The following is a 23,577-nucleotide window of genomic DNA, read 5'->3' on the forward strand; positions in this document are numbered from 1 at the left end:
GTTTAATAAATAAAGTAGATTTTCAAATTAGAGACCTACATTGAATAATAAATCAAACTTAGAGCATATAATTTGCAAAGCAAGTCAAGCTGGGGCCTTGTACAGCACAATCTAGCTCAACCTAACTCATTTTCACCAAACTATAAGTGACCGTAAAATATTGAGAAATTATAATATAAAAAAATGATGTACAAGAATAAAACTCATGGGGGTAGCCACTGCAACATTCACTTGGACAGGAAGTAAAATTTTCAATCTTTGTAGATTTTATTTCTGTAGATAATGCCAAATGGTGTACCCCGGTTTCTCTTTATTATCCTTCCATGGCACAGTTCTTTGGTATGTCAAATGGTGTGAAAACTGCTACCTGTAATCACTTGATAAAATTACGAACAAAATTGATCGTAGAGATTAGTTTGGGGGTGGCATTTACCTGCCTAAAAGCTGTACCTACAAGAGTCAATTTCTAACTTACTCCCAAAAGTGAACTCAATATTTTTGCCCTTCCAACCTGGGACCCTTGTTTTACTCCCTGAGTATGGCAAAAACAAAATTCATGTAGAACAAGATCAAATAATGTTTCAAGGAAGAACTGTTTATTTTCCCCTAGCCTTTTTTGATTTTTTCACTTGAACAAGAGTCACATTCTGGCCAGGCTTTTTGGTTCTGGCCTCCGAGGATCTTAACATTGAAATGGCAACTTGATGCTGGTTTTTTTCCACCTTGTCATCTGTAAATGGTTTGACCTCGAACGATCCTCTGGTCAACCCTCTGGCAACCTGAAGTATTACAAACAGCTAATCAGTGCTAAGCAATGCAGGACTTGCTTATAAACGTGTGAGAATTAACTTAAACACAATTATTTCATAGCAGTACTTTATCAATCCAAAATCAATTTTAATAGAGGCTGACACTGAAATCTAGTACGACAAAAAATTACACCATAAAAATAAAATCTAGGAAGCATTCCTAAAATAGAGGATTCAAAATATTAGGATTATCATGATGATGATAGCCATGGCAACGATAATTTGCCCCACACTTCACAATATAAATCCAACATTTCCAGTACTTCCCTTGAGTAATGGAAGGTATTTCATTCTAAAAGTAACCCGAGTTGATAAATACAAAGCATGGTAAAAGTGTACAATCATAGCAACAATTATTGAAATTTATCTGGTGATCAGTTATACCTTCAGAAGAATCCAGACTTTGAGATAACTGCTCAATGTCGCCAGTCTTGTCTTTTTCCCTGAAGTCAGGTACTCACACATACGATGATCAACCCTCAGAATAAATTTTGGCCACGACTTGGGTTTTTCAGGGTCTGGCTTATGGTCCATTGTTGCCTGGGATGTGCATGATAACAAACAAGAAATCACACTCACTAGTCATCCGATGAGTATCAACACTATGATAAGTGAACGGAATATTATTATGATCTAGAGATACCAACTATCAACAACTAAGAAAAGAAGAGAAATATATTGCAGCAGCAACTAGGACAAGCCAATAAGGAATTATTGGTTCTAGGTGCTTAGGAAATCTCAAATATAACTTCAATTATCCCACTATTGCGTTCGAGGGGTTTTTCTCCTGATGATTTTAGGGCTGAAACAAAATTCTGGGATTGAAAGTTTCTACTTACAAGAAGCCGGCAGATTTGCTGTTCAATTTTTGAGAAGGACGTTTCTAAAGCTTCCACCCTGCCTGTGGCATGGCAACAAGCACATGGTTCACTAATCATGAATGTCACACTTGGCCGTACCTGTCAAGCAATTGTAAGGCATTGGTAATTCATTTTAATAAATCTAACTAAACTAAGTGCAGTGCCAAGAATTATCAGAGGAGAATGCAAGCTAAAAAAAATGCAGTTCAAGCATTATTTTTTTTTTAGTCAATAGACATTTCACTGCGTCTTTGTTGAAGCAAGCATGAAATATGGTGATCAGTAAATTTGGCATACTACTTAAGTTATGCTTGAATAAAACAACAGGAAAACTATATACAAAAGAAAAATAGGGAAGGTCACATAATGTTTCATATGAAACACATCTTCTTATTTCAACGCTTGTCTCTGATACATGGGATAACAAATAGCTAATATTCACCATAGACAAGCAACCTACCCTCTTTCGAGTTATTTCCATAAGTCCATGTCTAGACAATTCAGAGACCTTCACCATTGATTTATCTCTCTCAATGGCTTTCTTGACTTCTTCATAGACCAATCTTTTATTAGCTGATATAGAAGAATCCAAATTTAATAAATAAATATATTGATAAGGACTTCAAGAATAAGAACACCGAGAGAGAAGTTATATTAGAGTGGCATAAAAAACGAATATTTCATACTTAAATATCATAATCAAACTTAAACTTGAGAACATTATAAAATTCATGACATTGTTTACACTGAGCCCTTCTTGAGGCACAGCCTCAATCAGTCAGATGGAGAATAGTTCACAGGAAAAAACATTTTAATAAGTGAAAATACTGTTTTAGCAAGAAGAACACTAACAATAAACTCTCTCAACCACACTCCTTCTAGCACACTTCATTATTGGTTAAAATTTCTTGGAAATTACAAAAGCATTGGTGGAAATAAGTGGAACCCACAATTTTGTGTTTTACAAAAATTTTCATAAAAAACAAAAAATGTGTTAAAAGTGTAGAAAGAATGTTACAAGCACTTCTCTCGAGAGCAAATTTAATGTGCCAAATTCAAGCTAAATAATCCATCAATGATAAACCTTTGTTGCCATTGATAACTTAATTTGTAATCATACACATCATACCATGCATGCATAAAAGTTAGGTTGACAAAATTCTGCATGGTGATAGTCATGAATACTGAGCTTATGAGGTGAAGATTAAAAGCTATGCATTCATAAATATGTCCCCCCCCCCACTAAAAGTAACAAAATATTTCCGTCCAAACTACCAAGTAGGATTAGTTAAAGTTTTAGTCAGGTGATTTTGAAACTGCAATCAGTAGTACGAAAATATTTTAAAAGTATGTCTGAGAGATGCCTTCTTCAAGTAACTAAATACTTGAAATGCTCAAACAAGTGGAAGATTTCCATTTACCTTCATCTGACATATCAATGAAATCTACTACAATAATACCGCCAATATCCCGTAGTCGCAACTCCCTTGCAATCTGTAATACATTGTTTCTAATAAAAAGATTGTACTGCTTTACATGAAATAATATTGCAACACAAAAACAAAAGCATGTATACTTGTACTTCAAATAAAAAGAGTACTGCAATCATGTCACAAGTATTAATATTCAGTCTATTCTCTTATTTATTTAGATTAAATTAATCAGTAGGTCCCTAAACTATGAAATTCTTAATTAAAATCATTTTAATTGGTCCTTGATCAAGTAAAATTTTTGTATAAGTTAATATGTGACGACTTGAAACCACCAAAAAATAAATATTTGCGGCAATTGTAGAAACCCTAGGCGTGTGCTTGTTTCTTACAAAATAATTCCTAGTAATAGTACTCCCAAGAATATAAATTCTGAGAATATAATTTAATCCAAAAAACAAATGCCCCCTAGAACTTAATTAAAAAGAATTATAAAGATCAAGGATCCAATTACAAATTTTAAGTTTGGAGACCTACTGATTAATTTAACCATTTTTTTATATGTATTCTCTCGTGTTTATGTAAGAGGTGGGTTTAAGCCCCTAATTGAACTCCAAAAGCTAGCTCTACAGTGGTTATATTTAAAGTCGTTGTGGGATCTCAATAGACCTCTTCATGTTTAGGATTGGAAGTCCGAAACGTGAAGATTGTAGGTCTGATTTGTTATATACTAGAAAGTTACATGGCCAAGTAGATTGCATTGGGAAAGCTGGCTGGCCAGTCCAGGTAGTTTTTGGATATTTGAGGGTAACCCAACATCAAATATATGATAGTCTCAAGCAACATCTTATATTTAGGGTGGGGCCTAAATCTCAAAAGCTAGTTCATGAGATGAGGATGGCCCAAAACCGCTTAGGCTCCACTTTGGTCGTATTTGTAGTCAATGTGGGATCATAACAAAGGAATTGAACTAGAAAGGGCAATACTTTTCTTTTTGTTTTGGTTTGTTGGGCTTCAGTTTAAGTCCAGTTTAGCTTCTCTTATTTTATTTTTTTAAAATATTTACATATAGTATATTAAAAATATATGTAATAACTAAATAAATAAAAGTAATAAAATATATAAAAAATCATTTAAAGAATAATATAATATAATAAACTAAAGGACAATGGTAATTAAAATTTAATAAAACATAACATATAATATAATAAATTAAATAATAGTAGTAATAAAAAATTCAGAAGAGCAACTATCTGACTTTAGCAGTTTTGGCCCCTATATGCTGGTGCTGCTATCCAGAGTTGACTACTTAGATATATATTTTATAAGGTAATTTGCTACCTTTTAGGATGTTGAAAACTTGAAATTGTAGAAGAAACTCTTGTCCGTTATTAAAAGACTTGGAAGCATAGTATAACTTATTTTGGAAAATAAGTTTGCAAAGTATGCTTTTTTATTAGTTAGGCTTGCCAAGCTAAGGGGTGTTGTAACTTAGCTTGTGCACCTGTAAAGGCTTCGGTTTTGGGTGATGACAAATAAAAGCTTAAGCTGACAAGGGAAGGTTCATTAATGGTTTTATCTTCATTCAACCCATTGTGTAAGAGCCTTCTAGGCTTTAATCATGGACAATAATGAGTAAGGAGGTTTATTTTTCTTTATGCTGAAATTCAACTGTATTTAAAGAATGGGGAGGCTCAACTATTGACCACTTGATCAAAAAGGCTCTAATTGCATGCTCGTGACCAACTATCCTAAAAGCTTAAGTTGTTTGCTGAAGGCTCATTAATGACTTAATATCTAACTGATAGTAAGCATCAACATGTTAAACATTTTATTCACAGAAAGCTTCTAAGCTTATCACCAAATGAGAGGTTATGGCTGCTACATTGATTAACAAAAAAGTTATAAACAGTGTCAATGTAAATCACTCAAGACTGCCATGGCCGAATATACCACTACCTATTAGTACTCCTGAAAGTAAAATATCATCATTTCAAATCTCCTGTTTGAAGTGGATAATCAAGCTAAGGAAATGTCCCCTTCAGGTTTCTTTCTATGTGATCCAAACATCAAGATTTTCGAAAGGAGATTTCGATGCTTGCAGATTAGGAGGTATGGTTGTCCTGTTCATTCTCTCTCAAAAGCTTAAGGAGGTAGAGATTGAACTTATCCAATGGAATAGAGATGTCTTTGGCAATGTTCACTCTAAGGGTGCTGCTGCTTTGAATAAAATTGACCAGGTTCAACAAAACATTGATAAAATTGGTTCTATACAAAATCTTCTGGATGCTGAAGATCTGCTCTTCTGGAATTAGATAAAGCTCTCATGTTTGAAGAGGAATTTCAGAAGGAAAAATCCAAAATTAAATGGCATTTACACGGAGACAGAAATACTAAATATTTTCATCAGGTTCCCAAGGTTAAGAACGGTTTCACAAAGATTCTTTTCTTGAGAAATGGTGCACATATTCTTGCAGAGCAGAAGAACATTCAGAATCATACTTCAATATCATAATTTGTTTAACGGAGCTTTGCCTAGTGTCAATTCTGATTTGATTAGCAGAACTATTCCTTGCCTGGTTAATGATGCTGACAATGCAGCTTTAACTCAGTTACCTACCTTTAGAGAGGTTGAGTAGGTAGTGTTCCTGGGCCAGGTATTGGTGGCTTCTTTTATCAAACCTATTGGGCAATTATCTCTCATGATGTGTATAGTGCCTTGATTCAGCTTTTCAAAGGCAATTGGATGACCCCTAACTTTAATTCCACCTTGCTGATTTTGATTCCCAGGGGTACTGGTGCTGACTGTGTGGAAAATTACAGACCTGTTGCTTTGTCCAATTGAAGTTTAAATTTGACAAATATCCTTGCTGACAGAATCAGTTCATAGGTGATAAACTTATTTCTACTCAGCAAAGAGCTTTTCTCAAGGATAGGAACATTTTTTATTGTAGTGTACTTTCCAAAGGGATTAACTTGCTTAGGAAAAGACATTATGCTGGTAATCTTGCCATAAAAGTGGTATCGAAAAAGCTTTTGACACTCTTTAAGTGGGATTTCACTCTGCATGTTCTGCATCAGTTTGGCTTCTGTCCTCAGCTATGTTTATGGGTCAAGTTGGTGCTGCAATCTGCCAAGATTTTTATGTCTGTCAATGGAAAAGCTGTTGGTTTCTTTCCTGCTCTAGAGAAGTTGGACAGGGGGATCCTTTATCCCCTATTCTCTTGTCTCGCAAAAAAGTTTTTTAGTCTTGCCATTACTCTTCTGTCTCCACAGCAAATTCTGCTCCCTGTGACAAGATCTTCTGGTATGTGTTTTCCAACTCACTTTATATGCTACTGATGTTATCATTTTTCATAGGGCAACCAAGTGAAACTTGCAGCAGCTGGTGCACCTTTTCCAATCTTATAAAGATAATGCTGGTAAGGAACTCAGTATTACCAAGTCCAAGTTCCATACTTCTGGTTGGACACATTCTAGAAAGAAAGTTGTGGCTGATACTCTTGGTTTCTCAGAAAATTCATTGGCTTTTTATTTGGGTGTTCCTATTTTTGTTGATAAACCTCCTAGAATTCATTTTCCAGGCTTGGCTGATAGAATTAAGGAAAACCTTCTTGCTTGGAAAGGTTCTTTGCTGTCATATACGGGCATGATAAGTCTCTCTTCTGTTATCGACAACTTTTTGCACTACTTTAGTTTACTTGTAGCCCAAGGGATTGAGTATAACCATGGAATTCAGGATCAGAAACTTTATGTGAACTTTGCAATGTTAACAATGTTAAGTTGGTAACTGTTTCTTGGAAGCAATCTTGTCGGTCTATCAAGGATGCTGGTTTGGGCCTTAAATCCTTGTATTCTCTTAATAAAGCTCCTTTGATGAAACTTGGCATGGATTTTCTTGATTTTGACTTTGAAATGGCCAGAATTCTTAAGTTGAGAGCTGTGTGTGGGAATTCTTTCAACAATTTATATTGTCAGTCATCTGTTTAGCATGGTATTAAGCAGAATGTTGCTTTGATTATTGATAACTCGACTTGGCATATTGGTAATGGTCAGAGGGTTAATTTTTGGCTAGATAAATGGCTAACTATTCCAATAGTTGATTGGATGAGATTCCTAAGCATTTGCACAATAAGTTGGAGGCTAAGAATGCACACTTTAATATCAAATAGATCCTGGTCTATACCTGATGCTATTAGTTCTTAAGATCCCACACTCACTGTTGAAATCTGTTTTAATTTTACCTCAGTTTGATATTGAGGACCATCTTAGATGGAATGGTTCTTCTGACGGTATTCTCAGCCTCAAAACTGCACATAATTTCCTTTTGAATCAGACAACTCTCTAATTGGTTCAACACAGGTTTGGAGCAAATTATTCCTCCTTCTATCTCTTCTTGTTTGACATATTTATCACAATAGGTTTCCTACAGATGATAACTTAATCAAGTGCAGTATGGTCATTGTTTCTTGTTATCATTTTTGTGGCGGTGCTGCTGAAACTGCTCAATACTTGTTCTTTGAATGCACATTTGCTTCACATCTATGGGCTTGGCTTACCAGCTATTTCCACTGCCACTTTGCTACTTATTCCATCTCTTCCATTCTTTGTTTCTTTCAAAGATCCTTGAGTGCTCAAGTCAAGACTGTAATGCAGGCCTCCTGTTTGGTGTCATGAAAGCTATATGCATAACCAGAAACAATTTCTACTTTGGTAACCACATACCATCCTAAGACAGAATTAAAAATATGATTAATGTTGCTACTTATTGTTCAGAGTTTTTCAGGAATAGATTTTATTTACCCTTATATAAGGTTAGGGATTAGTTGTGGATCAGATGTGGTCCCCCCACTCTTTTTCGACCTTTTCCTCCTTTTTATGATATTCTGAGATGCTGCATATGATTGATATTGCTTGTGCCAACATAGTTTGTATGACAAGCAACATGGTGATGCCTTAGCACTCACTTCTATTAAAATAAATAAATAAAAACAGTGTACTTTTTACTTGATACTTGAGTGTAAAAATTTATATTAATAACAAGTCAAGGTTTAACTCCAAATTAAATATTAAATTTCTTGAAACATCTGTGAAGAGGAATTCATTGACTATTCTGAAATATACTAGGAATTACTCCACTTTAATGGATGTTCTGAATCTATATTATAAGATAGAAATAAACTAATGTAGATTGAAGAATAAACAGTTCTGTAGGATAAGAAAAAAATAGCAGTGTTGAAAGGATTGGTTACAAAACAGGCCACAAAGGATGGTAATGCTCTGGTACTAAATTGAGAAGAGAGAAACTAAATGTAATGAATTTCGTGCGTTGGGTACACATGAATATTCTTATTTATAATAAAAAGATAATATACTAAGGAACAAAACCAATATCTAACAAAAAGAAATATTTGAAAAGATATTTCTCTATCAAATCATATCACATCATAACTCCATATTGAATGTGATCAAATATAATCAAATCATAACATAGTAACAAGCAGTATTTGTCAGCAAAAAAAAAAAGAAAAAAGAAAACAGGAGACTAAAGCCTATGTGACACATAAATAACTGATAATGGTGTTGCATCTAACAACATACTTGTTTTGCAGCGGCAAGATTGACATCTAGAATAGCTTGCTGTTGTGAATTTCCATGACCAAGCATCCCATGTCCTCCATTTACATCAATAGAAACTAACGCCTCAGTTTGTTCAATGATTAGAGAACCTCCATTGGCAAGAGGAACTCTATAAAGTGATCAACATAAAGAAAGATATCACGTTAAGAATTTAATACCGTGTTCAGGAAGGACAGATCAATTGACATTTTACACAAAAATATCAGGGGGGGAAACTCCTATTTACAGTTTTCCCTTTTTCTATAATTTTTAACAATGTTCTGATTTTTAATTACACTGAACAATTAGGTATGTTATGAAAACTGAACTGTTTGATATCAGGAGAGGAAGATATGATTAAGAATTTGCTTAATTTAATAAAGTCTTTGCATTGAAAAACTCCATTATGATTTGTTGAATGTAGATTTATCCCAAATAACCAAGAACTACATGATTAAAAACCAAATGATTTCTGCCATTAGCTTAAAAAGGTTGAGAAATAATAATCATCTACCTACCTACTACAGTTTATATCAGGCTACGCAATAAAACAGTTTAGCTAAGAAAGTAATAAAATAGAGACACAAGCCATGGAGTAATCTGATATTGATATTAAGTTGTTGTGTTGCATCATGATACAAAATACTAATCCATCATTACTCGTTATACTGATATATAAATATATATATATATAAAATAATTTAAGTACTAGTGTAGTATACTAGTATTACTATCACTATCACAAACCTACCAATACATTAAGACTAACAACCCTAAATAAATTCTGGAACAAAAAGTGATGACTAAGATTGCCTCCTCAATTAGACAGCTAACTGATTCCATGAAATGCTCTAAGATCTTTTAACATATTCTCAAACACTGTAAGATGAGGATATTATAACACAATCTAAGAAAATAACTATAAGAAAAGGAAGATAATAAGGACAAGGATAATACACACTAAAAGTAGTTATAAAAAGAAGTAACGACATATCACCTTTTGCTGAGGATATTGCCTATCTCTCCTTCAATGTTGAATTCATCAAACAAGGGAACTTTTTTATCATATAATTCAACTCGATCACAAAGATCAGGGGCAATTTCTTGAAGGTAACTGGTCACCTGAAGATTAAATAAAAAGGTTGAAATCACCAAAATGAGAAGTGCCAGTTTGTATATTGAACCTTAAATTAATTAGTGAAACTAGTTCTTCGATTACGTAAAACAATTATACCATTCACATTGCACTATTTGACTACAAATAACTTGATCAGCATGCTAACCTAGCACCATAATTTAAATAAAGTTTTGAACACATGTAATATGTAAGATTCAGTTCTTCACTTCGAGCTTTGATAGAGTTTGCTAATCGAAAATGGTAAACTGCAATGTGACAGCCTGCTATGCTACAGTTAGGTTCACAAACCAATTCTCACAATGAGTTACTCTTTTTGATTAAAATTATTGACGGGGAAAAAATGGCAATATTTGTTCACATTAAAAACAGACATCCTCCAGTCCTAGTATTGCAACTTAGCCCTCTGTAATTAGCTAATGCCTTACCTCATGGAATGTCCTTGGGGAATCGACCACCATTTTCTTAACCTGAAGTATATCATGATAAAATGAAATCAGGAGAAGCAGAATGTAAACTGGATTTTCTTTTTAATATAGATAGATATCATTAAGTTAAACACTTGTAATCAATAGTGACTCTAAACTAGTAACAGAACTAACATTTTCATTGAAATAATCCTGGACCACTGAGAGAGTTTGACCCATTGCCCTGTGCAAAAGTATAGGAACAGCTCCATCCACCCCTTCATCAGCAGCAAGAGCAGCAGACTTTGCATGTTCCATTATATTTTTCCATGTTGAAAGCAAACCTTCTAAATCTTTCTGCAGTTCCTCAAAAGATTGACAAGCAGCAACAGTTCTTACAGTGAGGCCAAAACCCTCAGGCTGCAATGTCTTTGCTATAACCTTCAACCTTGTGCGCTCAACACCAGAAATCTTTTTGGAGACTCCAACTTTATCACAGCATGCAAGCAACACCTGCAAGTCACAGTCGGATTCAGATGAAACACAGTATGGATAATTTACATAAGATAAGAATGATATACAATCAAACTTTGTCTAAGATGCAATCATAGCACATACCCAGAATCTACTTCTTAGTTTAGGATATGCAGTCAGAGTGGGACCCTTTGTACCAAGGTCCTCTTTGACAACTTGGACAATTATTTTGGTTCCCTTGCGAACTTGGATCCATTTGTTTTCTCTAGAAGCCACCTGGCTAGCTCTTTTTGTATCTTTTGTTTGCAAAACAGGAGAGCTGACAGACCCATTCATACCAAGTGCAAGAGCACAGTTATTTGTTTCTCCTTCTACTTGGACATCACTTCCCTCTATATCATCTTCAAAGTCAGCTTCTACTTCATCATCAACCATGCTACCATTTACGTTCCCCTTAAGAACTTCAGAAATATAAAAGTCATCCTCTCCGTCATGCTCATCACAGTCATTGTGTACAGATTTTAAATAACCATCCTCTCCTTCACGGGACGTGTGATCATTTTTTCTCTCAAGATCCTCTTGTTTCTTTGTCCTTTGACGAAATGGGGGGAATATAAATGGCTTCTTATTTTGTTTAATATCCATAAAGGCAAATCTAGAATTCCCAATATCAACAAAGGCCCCTCCCATATGAGGAACAAGCTTTGTGACCACCCCAACATATACACTATCACATTGCACGTTACTCTTGACTGGTTGCAATAATAATTCAACCAATTTTTCATCCTCCAGTACTGCAATTCTTTGCATGGTACATATTGATGAGTTAATAAGAATAGTGGTTGAAATAGATTCTTTTGACATTATATTACTACTTTCTTCAAGTAACAACTGTTCTCTATCTACCAGCTTCACCTTCTCTTCTACAGTGTCACCGGTTTCAGATTTGTTTGATTCTATTTTTTCCTTAGAGACAATGGAAAGTAATGAATGTAGCCAGGGTTCCTCAACAGGCTGGTAATTCTCAAAAAGAATATCAGTAGACTGGAAATCCTTGTCATTTGCAATCACCAAGCCATCAACATTGTCGTAAAATAATTGATCCTCCAAACCAAGTGTCTCAAAATTTAGGATGTCATTTTCAAGGAGACTCTCAATCCTTCCATCATCTGTCAAATCACTGGAAGCATTTGAGTGTTCAGAAACATATTAGGAAAATAAATATTTCAATAATAGTGTAAAAACACTAAGTAATACCTTTGCTCAGGAAAGAAATAGAGGGTTGCTCTAGAAGATATGTTTCCTCTGTGAAGGGGCTCAGTGAATGAGTTGAAGACATCTGGGAATACGATCTAATCCATGAATCCCTGACCACTATTTTATTGTCTTCAATGACTTTTAGAGGTACTGACAGCGAAAAGGATGGTCCAGGCCTCCAAAGAACGTCACTTGAGGACTTCACTTTACCCTTAATGAAATAATTATATTTAAAGTTCAAGCCAAAAGCAATCTGCAATCACAAAATTAGAACTGAGTCACTTAATAAAAATGCATATTTTGATCTTCATACAGTATTACAAGCAATTGAAGCTTCATATAATAATCTAACTAAATTTTAATGGAAGATTTTTTTAAGGGGAGGATGCAAAATTAGTTGCAATGTCTCCTGTCATTTATTATAAGAATATAAACTATAGTCATATTGACAGGGACTGCAGAATCTTCAACACACAAGATTAGCTTATCAAGGGTAGTTGGTTAAGGATTCCAAATTTGAAGCAGTGTCTTTCTAATATTCGCAATACACTATGAATTTGCTTTATATTTTTATTTGTTTGTATGAGAAACACATAAGTGGGCTCAGGTCTTGGGCAAGATGAATAAAAAACTCAATGTTAATGTAGAAACATCTCTTTTAAACTTGTTCATAAGTATTATTTCTTTACAAAAAAATAAACATATAAGTTTAGATTTGACAGCCCAGCCAAATTACCGGAAATTCAGCTTTCCATATGTTAGCATGCTCTGTAGGAGAGAATAGTACAGCCATGTTTGGTTTCCAGCAGCCTAATACAGCAGGATCACCAGTTAGATACAGGAGGTGACCATCTTCTAAATCTGCTTCCACAGTCCAAATGATCTTGCATAACTCGTCAACATTAGTGGCTGACTTTCCTGCAAAATCAGACAGCCCAGGTTTATTATTCATTCTAAACTGGAGTAAAATATATTAAGACAGCATGATTTTGAACATTAATCACCAAAAGGTAGATTTTGTACCCATGCAAAAAGTATATTACTGAGAGGAGTTATTTAATAGTAAAAATGAAGAATGAGAAACTATCCTTAGATTATATAAAAAGATGAAGAGAAGCACGAACACAATTCCAAGTATTTTTTTTCTTTAAAATCAAAATATCAGGAATAGTGTAGCAAACATCAAGAACAGGGGTTGTTATGGTTGTATGCAGCATTAACTTCTGCAATAGATCTGGGTCAACTTTCTTGGCTTTTTCCTCCATTTCATAAAAAAAAACTGCTCTTATTCATGAAGTTTGTTTCCAATTATTTTACAATCGCTTGAAATTTTAAGAGACTACTCCATTGCTGCTTACGAACATATTTACAGATGTTTATTAAATACTTCCTCCGTTCCACTTTGTATTATTAAGATTTTGACACAAATACTAAGGAATGCAATCAATATTTTGTATTTCATAAGAACATTATGTAACTTCCTAATATACCCTTAATCCTTCTAATTAATTATTCATTAACTCCTACCACTACACAATACTTCCACTAAGGGTAGTTCTGGAAAAATATTTAACGCAGCATTAGTCTTATAAAATGACAATTACCTTAAAACATATTTTTTTCTCTAATATGTCAAAAAGTGGATAGAAGGAAGTAGTATTTATCAACTTATTAATCCATCAAGCTAATTCTTTACTTTTCTTAATCAGCAAAGGAAAGGACATAAGAAGTATAATTCTAACACAATTTAAGGATGAAGCACATGATCTAACTCCTAAGTCCTAACTGTTAGGAAATGACTTGATTCAAAATCCCAACATTGAAAATTTAGAATATGATCCCGGGATATATAAAAAGCAAACATAATCAATAAAAAAAGGAAATTGCAAAACTGCCTTACTTATACACACCCTTAGCCCACCTTAGTTGCACCACCTTGGGGTTGCCTTACTAGCAACCTCAAGGTGGTGGTTTAGTCCATATTGACTATAAATATGACTTTATATAGAATTTATATAGTTTGGATAGTCATCACCTTAAAAGTTGGTTTTATGGGGTTCAATTAAGTCCAAAATCTAAGAAGTAATTTCCTATTTAGCTCAAAATAAATCCCTTTATTTAAGGAATTGAAGGTTGATTGTCTTATGTTGGAAAGTTGTCTTAATTGCAATCAACCAGACCTGCCTTAAATGCATAGCGTGGAAGGGGGTATGTTTAAAAATATTCCTTAAGCTGGTAGCCCTAGTCATGAGAAGGAGTGTATGAAAGTCACCTTAATTGTGGTCACCCTTGGGTATGCCTTAGTTGCAGCATGAAGGACCTATCTTGTGGGTTGAGTCAACCTTCAAACTCAAATTCTAAGATCTTAATAATTTTGTTATATCAAATATTTTTATAATAATTATATGTAATGCAAATGTGTAAATTATTGCTCAATATTCCACCTCAAACTCATGAATAGATGTCATCCATTCCCAACTTGGCTATGAAAAATTGAACTGATCAACCCCTTTGTAAGAACATCATCCAATTGTTGTTGTAATGTAACATAGGACATACACACTATACCTTCCTCCAAGTTATCTTTAATGAAATTATCAATTTCCATATGTTGTGTCCTATCATGCTGCAGAAAGTATAAGCAATATTGGTAGCTGACTTGTTGCACTAGAGACTCCTTGACCTTTCGATTGCTTCTTCTCAGCCCTGCCTCACAGCCAGCCCTTTTCTCTCGGTATTCTCAGACGCTGACAGGGGATCAGGGCTAGATGACAGAAGATCCACTGTTGGATCCTCTATATATCTTGGCACAAACCTTACGACCTAGTGGTCCAAGAAACAAACAGTTTTTGCCAGATCTAGTACAGAAGTCTGACCAATAAGCAGCTGAAATACTGTGGATTCAGTCTCTTTCGTCAGAATTAAGATTGCCTTTCTACCACTCCTGTTCTGCTATGTTACAATCTAAGCACAATTTCAGTCTCAATCCTATTCTACATGCCAAAAAGAAATACGGAACTTGAGATTTTCTTTCTCGGAGAAAGTCCTAGAAAAATTCTCATGCTCCAGCATATTCCAACTCCTTCCTAAAATGCAGACATTTCACCAAGCTGCTTTCTTCTCAGATTTTTGGCCTTGTGAGATAAACTCAGGCTAGTTGACAGGTTCTCCCTCACTTACCCACCCAGAGTTTGAGTGGGGAATATTAAGATATGCACATATATTCATTTCATTTCACTGTAATTTCATTATTAGTATTATATTCTGTTATGTTTCTGTTATAGATCATTTACTTGCTGACTCAGCAGTTAGTCATTTGCACAGCTATATATATCAGGTTTCTTTGTACATTCTGTATTAAGAAAGATTGATATCCTTTCTCTCATCTCTTGAAACTTTCTCTCTCTCAGTTTCTCTTAATTGTATTAAAAATCAGTTTTAGCCACAATAGATGATACAGTTCTTCTATCTTGATAGTGTGCTTGTAGCTAATGAGACAATAGAAGAGATAAGACAGAAGAAGAGTAGTGCGGTAATCATGAAGGTTGACTTTGAAAAGGCTTATAACTCTGTTAGATGAGATTTTATACAGTATATGCTAGAAAAACTTGGTTTCTGTAAAACAAATGGATCAATTGTGTTGCATAATCAGGATAATTATGTTATAATTAAGTGCAGATTCCATTTTATATTTATTATGACAGATTTGTTAGTGATTTGATTTTATTTGATTTGTACAGCTTTAAACACCCATTATTTCTGGCTTTCATTGCCTATTATTTCTTTCTTTAATTAGGTTGTAAAACAGTCTATAAATAGAGACTGTAATCACATTTGTAAGACATCTCAGAAATATATTTCATCTATTTCTTTCCACTTGGTATCAGAGCTCCTGATCTGGGAGACTCTGCTTCTGCAATTTTTATTTTTTTTAGCCGCCTTCATTCATTGCTGTAATCATTTTCCTTGACAGCCTTCATTGTTGTAATCATTTTCCTTGGCAGCCTTCATTGCTGTAATCATTTTCCTTGGACAGCCTTCATTGCTACAACTTTCTATTTTCCTTATCTTTTCTCCATTGACCACCACCACCACCTTGCATCATTGACCGTTACTGCCACCACCGACCACCACTACCGTCACTCGCCGGAAACTGCCGCCGACTGCCGGAAACCGCCACCGGAAAATTTTTCCGGCGGATTTTTTTTTGTGAACAAGATCAAATTTTGCCAATCTGAAAAACTCAGTTGGTCTTGAGCTCTAATGGACTCCCTTAGTAAGCCATCTAGCTATTGTTCCTTTACTATGAGTGGTAAGAGTTCTAGTTTTTTATCCTTTAATGCTTCTAGTACTGAAAATATCTGGATTATAGACTCTGGTGCTACTGATCATATGACACCTCATTTCTCTTCTTTTTCATCCTACACTGCTTTATCCGGTAACCCATATATTACTGTTGCTAATGGTTCCACTACCCCCATTAATGGTCGTGGTAACATTCACCTTCAACCTTCATTTCCTTTAAAAAATGTGCTTCATGTTCCCAAACTATCCAATAATCTCTTGTCTATTCAAAAGATTACCCAAGATTTAAATTGTGCAGTGGTATTTTTCCCTTCCCATTGTGTTTTTCAGGATCTTGCCACGGGGAAGACTATTGGAATTGCTAAAGAGCAGGGCGGGTTATATTATTTACAACATGAAGAAAGTAAAAAGTGTGCTAGACTACAGGCACACACTTCTAATCTTCAACAAGGTCGTGAATCTTGGTCATCCTCTCAGATATGGCTTCAACACAGACGTCTTGGTCATCCTTCATTTAGTACCCTAAAGTCCTTATTTCCTGTTTTATTTACAAAAGTGTCTGCTGAGTCATTTCATTGTGATGTTTGTCAGTTTGCTAAACACCATCGAACAACTTTTCCTCCCAATGGTAATAAAAGTTCTAAACCTTTTGATCTTATTCATTCAGATGTATGGGGACCTTCACCTATTCCTAATATCTCGGGTGCAAAATGGTTTGTTTCATTTATTGATAATTGTACTCGGGTTACTTGGATATTCCTCATGAAAGATAAGTCTGAAGTTTTTCACTTATTTGTAATGTTTTACAGAATGATTCAAACACAATTTGAAAGTCCAATTAAGAGATTGCATTTTGATAATGCAAGAGAATATGTGAATCAAAACCTTTCCAAGTTCCTTCAAGAAAATGTAGTTGTTCATGAATTAATCTGTGTGGACACTCCTCAAGAAAATGGGGTTGCTGAAAGGAAAAATCGTCATCTCCTTGAGGTTACTCGAGCTTTACTTTTCCAAACATCTGTTCCTAGATCTTACTGGGGGAAGCAATCCTGACTGCCACTTATTTGATTAATAGATTACCCTCTCGGGTTCTAGAGGGTGTTACTCCTATTCAGGTTATGACCACATTCTATCCTTCTATTCCCATGTTGAATAGTCTTCAGAATCGTGTCTTTGGTTGTCCTGCTTTTGTCCATGTTCATAGTCCTTATCGGAGTAAGTAAGATCCTCGTGCCATCAAATGTGTCTTCATCGGTTATGCCCCCAACAAAAAGGGGTACAAATGTTATCATCCTCAAAGTCGTAAAGTTTATATTTCCAAAGATGTCACCTTCCATGAAACAGAGTCTTTCTTTCCCAGTTCTCAGCTTCAGAGGGAGAGTATTCAAGAAGTTGAGGATCTTGAGTTGCCACCTTTTCCTTTGTTGCAGGATTTCGTTCTTAGGGAGAATGACAAAGACCCTGTGCCAACATCATTGCCAGAGAAGAATAATGAGGAAAAATACTTTGGGAAACAATATCAATGAAGGCAACAAGAACCCGTCCTGATTGAACAGCAACTTCAATTGTCCGAACCGGAGGTAAGAACTCATACCTTTGAGACCTTTGAGGACACCTTAAATGAAACTAACCTAGATGATTTACCTATTGCCTTGAGAAAAGAAAAAAGATCTTGTGCCAAATATCTTATATCCCAATTTGTGTCTACAGAAAAACTTTCTATGCAGCACCAGAGTTTTCTTTCAGTTATTGATTCTATCAGAATCCCTACATCGGTACAAGAAGCCTTAAAAGATGAGAACTGGATTCGAGCCATGAATGAAGAAATGAGCGCATTAGAAAGGAATGAGACTTGGGAGATTGTAGAGAGACCAAAAGATAAGAAAGCAGTGAGTTGTAGGTGGATATACACAGTTAAGTATAAGTCTGATGGCACTCTGGATCGGTATAAAGCAAGGTTGGTTGCAAAAGGGTACACTCAAACCTATAGGATCGATTATGAAGAGACTTTTGCTCCAGTGGCAAAAATGAATACAATCAGGATTATTCTCTCCCTGGCAGCACACTTTGGTTGGGCAATGCATCAATTTGATGTTAAAAATGCCTTCTTGCATAGAAGCTTGGAGGAAGAAGTATACATAGAGATTCCACCTAGTTATGGTGTTGTTAATGACGGGAATAAGGCGTGCAGACTTAAGAAGGCCCTATATGCTCTTAAACAATCACCTCGTGCTTGGTTTGGAAGGTTTTCTCAAGCTATGGTATCTTTGGGGTACCGACAAAGCCAAGGTGACCATACTCTGTTTATAAAACATTCTCAGAATGGTAAACTCACTCTACTTTTGGTCTATGTAGATGATATGATTATTACAGATGATGATGAGATGAAAAACAAAATTTGAGGGAGAGACTAGCTGCTCAATTTGAAATGAAGGATCTTGGGAAGCTGAAGTACTTCCTTGGGATAGAGGTTGCTTACTCGAGACAGGGCATCTTTATTTCTCAAAGGAAATACATCATTGATCTTCTCAAAGAGACTGGTAAGTTGGGTTGTAAGCCCACTGGAGTGTCAATAGAGCAAAATCATAGGATTGGGAATGATGAGGAAAACCCAAAAGTGGAGAAGACACAATATCAAAGACTTGTGGGAAAACTCATTTATCTATCACACACTAGGCCAGACATAGCCTATGCAGTTAGTGTGGTTAGCCAATTTATGCATGATCCAAGAGAAAGACACTTGCAGGCTATAGATAAAATTATTCAGTACTTAAAAGCCTATCCAGGAAAAGGATTGCTATTCAAAAAGGGGAAAAACTTATCCATGAAAGTATATACTGATGCTGACTATGCAGGATCAATTGTTGATAGGAGATCCACCACAGGCTACTGCATGTTCTTGGGTGGAAATCTAGTGACATGGAGGAGCAAGAAGCAAAATGTAGTTGCAAGATCAAGTGCAGAGGCAGAATTTAGAGCCATGGCTCAAGGGGTGTGTGAACTCTTATGGATGAAGATCATACTTGATGACCTAAAAATAAAATATGAAGCTCCTATGGGTTTGGCATGTGATAATAAGTCCGCTATCAGTATTGCACACAATCCGGTTCAACATGATCGAACAAAGCACGTAGAGATAGATCGACATTTTATTAAAGAGAAGTTGGATGATGGTCTTATAGCCACTGAGTACATCCCTTCAAGACAGATATGTTTACTAAGGGACTTCCCACAAAACAATTCGAAGATCTTACTTGCAAGTTGGGAATGATAGATATACATTCACCAACTTGAGGGGGAGTGTTGCATAATCAGGAGAATTATGTTATAATTAAGTGCAGATTCCATTTTATATTTATTATGACAGATTTGTTAGTGATTTTATTTTATTTGATTTGTACAACTTTAAACACTCATTATTTCTGGTTTTCATTGCCTATTATTTCTTTCTTTAATTAGGTTGCAAAACAGTCTATAAATAGAGACTGTAATCACATTTGTAAGACATCTCAGAAATATATTTCATCTATTTCTTTCCACTTTGGATTTTAGCATGCCTAACATCGACCTCTATATCAGTTTTAGTTAATGAAAGTCCCACGGATGAATTCAGGCCCACTAAGGGTATTAGGAAAAGGGATCATCTGGCACCCTTCCTTTTTATTATTGTAGCGGATGTTCTAGCTGGAATAATAAGACAAGCCAAGAGGTTAAAAGTAATATTTGGTGTGAAAGTGGGGAGAAGAGAGGTAGAAGTATGCATGTTACAGTACGATACACTCTTCATATGTGACAGTATTATTAAAAATATATTCACCTTGAAGACTGTCTTGAGGTGTTTCGAAGTCATATCAGTCTAAAGATTAATTTCCACAAGAGTATGTTGGGAGGGTGTGGGGTAAATGAATATCAATTAAAGCAGTTTGCTGCTATACTAAATTGTTCAATTATGTCAAACTCGTTTTCTTATTTAGGAATTCCAATAGGGGAGAATCCGAGAAAGACTAGGATGTGGGAAATTGTGATGAACAAAATTAGGAAGGGGTTATCAAAGTGGAAAGAGAAACATACTTTTGCTGGAAGAGTTTGCTTAGTTAAGTCTGTAATTTCTGCTCTTCCTATTTTCTTCGTATCATTCTTTAAGGCCCCGAAGTTGATTGTAAATGAGATCACTAAATTACAAAGAAAATTCGTGTGGGGATGGGGTGCTGAACAGAATAAGATTTCATGGGTGAAGTGGGATAGGATATGCCAACCAAAGGATAGAGGTGGGTTAGACATAAGAGACTTTAAAAAGTTTAATGAGGCACTAGCAAAGTGGAAGTGGAGGTTTGCAACAGAAGAAAAAAGGTTATGGAGAGATGTACTAATGTCTAAATATGGTGACTGGAGGGAGTTAAATACTATGCAAAAATTGAGGTATGAATCAATATGGTGGAGAGACCTGATGTTGATGTGTGGAGAAGGTAATGGTCAAAACTGGTTCGACCAGAATATAACATGGAGGTTAGGATCGGGTAGTAACATTAGGTTCTGGATAGACAGGTGGAATAATTAGATAATTTTGGCTGACAAGTACCCAAGGCAATACACCAATTCAGAATTTAAGTCAGCATGTGTATCTGATTTTGGAAAATGGATAAATAATAGACGGGAATGGAAGGTGAGATGGAGGAGAGGATGGTTTGTGTAGGAAACAGATCAAGTAGATGCTTTCATGATGGATTTAAGAAATGTTAAGCCAAATTCATCTGGGAATTATATGTGGATATGGAAAGGGAGATAAGTCAAAAACTTACACTGTAAAATCTCCATATAGAATTCTGAATAATAATTTGGGATGTCTAGAAGATATGTTTTTCACACAATTATGGGTTACAACAACTTCACCAGATGCAAAGCATTTCATATGGAGGCTTGGCAGGAATAGGATTGCTACTATGGTAAATCTGGAGAATAGGGGTATTTTGTTAAGTTCAGTGTTATGCCAATTATGTCAGCAACAGGAAGAGTCCACACAACACCCTTTTATTGAATCCAAAATAGCCTCTACAGTGTGGAATTGGTAAAACAAATGTGTTGGAGATCTCACATCGACTAGAGACTAGGACATTTCATTGTATATAAATGGGTGTCCTTGCAAGCAAAATTACAACCGACTTTGTCAGTTCCAGAGAACAACTTGCTACATGTTCACCAAATACCTCAGGGTCCAAAGTTGAAAATATTTGTAACAAGCTTTGTGCCTATGATCTATATGCTCCACCAATAGGGGAGTGTTAATATAGCATAGGTAACAAATGTATCACATGTCTAATTAATTTCGGAACATAAACATATGTAACGAATAACGATACATAACATATTATAAGGACTTTATTAGTATTTATTATTGTATCCTACTCATGTAAGTATAACTACAATACAGTGTGGTCTGCATTAGACACAAAATCTTTAACAGAAAAATTCTTCTAATAATTATATGTATAGCCGATATTTCATGTTTATAGCTCAACACTAACCATGTGTAACCTTGCAACAAAACCAAGGTTGAATCATACTATCATATTTTACTAATATATTAAAAGCAATTATATGATTTGGACTTCAACAATATTGTTGTCATGAGTATCCAACAATTCAAAAGCAAATCAAAGCAAGAAACCAGTAGCCAAGAGAAAGGAGATAACCATATACTTAAAAATGAAGTTATAGACAGATAAATTATCAAGAGCTTACAAAAAATATGTTCTAATTACCTTTATCAGTCGATAATGCAGCTAAAGTTCTGACTGATTTATGGTTCTTCATACTGTAGATGAAGCGAAATACACTGTGCAGTGGTACATGATGGCATATGTGTCTGTTCCAACATTTGAATATGTAAGCTCAAGCAATTAACCCTAAAGAAAGTGTATCCATCAAGACATCAACGTAATTTATCACCAACCGTTCTTGTTGTATCATTCATCATTCTTTCTATCCATCGTTATGATATCTTTCAAATATGAAGGCATAAATAATAATGACTCGATATCTTTAATCATTCTATCAATACAATTTTAGATGCACGACATAATAACCATCCGTCAGTATGACAACCCATTACCATTTGTTAATGTTTGCTAGAAAAAATGAGTGCAAAGTACAGCAATAAAATTAAAAATGTCTCATTAAGCAAGAACACTGCTCCGTTTTAACACATAACTCAAGAGTCCAGACATTCTAGTTGAGCAAATTATGAGAAACCAACTATAATCGTGTAGCATCTAAAAGCTTCAACCAAGCTAGTCTTTGTTCACAAGGTGAAGAAACTAGCAAAGCTAGCCATTCGGTTATCAGACACAACTGCAGACAACTACACAAGAAAGTCTCTATTAAAATATATCCAAGACATCTTTGTTTAAGTAGGCGCAAATCACCTCACGTGTGCTTCGTACTACAAAAATGTGAGAAGGATGAAAGAAAAGCACAAGCCATCAACACTCCACCCAACATATCTTCCCCATCACTAAACCATAAAACTGAGTCCAAACTTCAGAGTGACTCCCCACTCTCTACCAAGCAAAAAAAAAAAACTTTCCTTTTCCATCTATAGCGAAAATCAATACTTTTTTCATCTAAACTCCATTTCCATTCCCTCCCCTTCTGCTAACAAAGGGGTTGAAATTGAAATGGAAGAACTTTCCTTCCCAAAAAAGAGAATTCCATAATCCCTAACCACGTTGGCCAACATAACAGCATACACGAATTGGGTACACAATGATTCGTGAATTCAAGCAAACAACCTTGGTGGGTGGTAGAGCACCCAATAAAGAATAAAGGGCAAATAACGAATAAAGGAATTGGGATATAGAGGAAATGTGAAAAGACACGTGAGTAGATACCTCTTGGGTGGGATAATGAAGGGGGTGTTGGGGCGAAAAAGGTGATGGGGGTGCGTAAAAGCAAGTTCAGCCATTAAGAAGAAGAAGCAGCAATTGCAGATGAAGTTGGGGAAAAGTGGTAACCTATTCTATGGAGGGTATCTGATAGTGTAAAGGTTGAAGGAGTTCATGGGTGGATTGAGAGGGTGGTGATGAGTGTGAGTGTGAGAGTGAGTGTGAGTGAGAAAGGAAATGGTTATGGATAGAAGAAGGAGAAGTGGTGTGGTGTGGTGGTGAATGGGGACTGCACACACACAAGATAATGAGTTCACTTGGCGCCTTCTGTAATTACAACACTATGCAATTTGTTTATACACATCAATAAATAAACTCTTTTATAAATAAAAATAAGGGA

General features: G+C 35.3%; 1 protein-coding gene across 3 annotated transcripts; it reads right to left on the minus strand.

Annotated features, from left to right (window-relative positions):
* Positions 1 to 40: 40 nt before the first annotated feature.
* On the minus strand, positions 41 to 23,520 carry LOC137823736 (ribonuclease E/G-like protein, chloroplastic). Of its 3 annotated transcripts, none has more exons than XM_068628984.1 (14): positions 23,184 to 23,520; positions 22,056 to 22,159; positions 12,728 to 12,909; positions 11,992 to 12,244; positions 10,879 to 11,903; positions 10,456 to 10,773; positions 10,282 to 10,323; positions 9,716 to 9,840; positions 8,701 to 8,848; positions 3,091 to 3,163; positions 2,130 to 2,242; positions 1,649 to 1,768; positions 1,194 to 1,349; positions 41 to 779 (listed from the first exon to the last, which is right to left on the minus strand). In XM_068628984.1, the coding sequence occupies exons 1-14, from the start codon at positions 23,255 to 23,257 to the stop codon at positions 597 to 599; spliced, it is 2,916 nt and encodes a 971-aa protein (XP_068485085.1). In that variant the 5' UTR covers positions 23,258 to 23,520; the 3' UTR covers positions 41 to 596. The 3 variants fall into 3 exon arrangements, 2 of the variants coding, with proteins under 2 accessions (XP_068485085.1, XP_068485086.1); XM_068628985.1 differs by having other exon boundaries at positions 22,056 to 22,199; positions 23,184 to 23,505; XR_011083158.1 differs by lacking the exon at positions 2,130 to 2,242 and having other exon boundaries at positions 23,184 to 23,503.
* Positions 23,521 to 23,577: the final 57 nt, after the last annotated feature.

This window comes from Phaseolus vulgaris, chromosome 8 (genome assembly GCF_000499845.2).
Source record: "Phaseolus vulgaris cultivar G19833 chromosome 8, P. vulgaris v2.0, whole genome shotgun sequence".
In the NCBI taxonomy this organism is placed as follows: domain Eukaryota; kingdom Viridiplantae; phylum Streptophyta; class Magnoliopsida; order Fabales; family Fabaceae; genus Phaseolus; species Phaseolus vulgaris.

What these genes read in the sequence shown, in the direction of transcription:
- LOC137823736 (XM_068628984.1), bottom strand. Translation starts at nt 23,257, where the DNA reads ATGGCTGAACTTGCTTTTACGCACCCCCATCACCTTTTTCGCCCCAAC. An exon ending in TATGGAAAGCTGAATTTCCG is followed by an intron (nt 12,245 to 12,727) that starts GTAATTTGGCTG and finishes TTGTGATTGCAG; the next exon opens with ATTGCTTTTGGCTTGAACTT. An exon ending in AAGTCTGGATTCTTCTGAAG is followed by an intron (nt 780 to 1,193) that starts GTATAACTGATC and finishes GTAATACTTCAG; the next exon opens with GTTGCCAGAGGGTTGACCAG.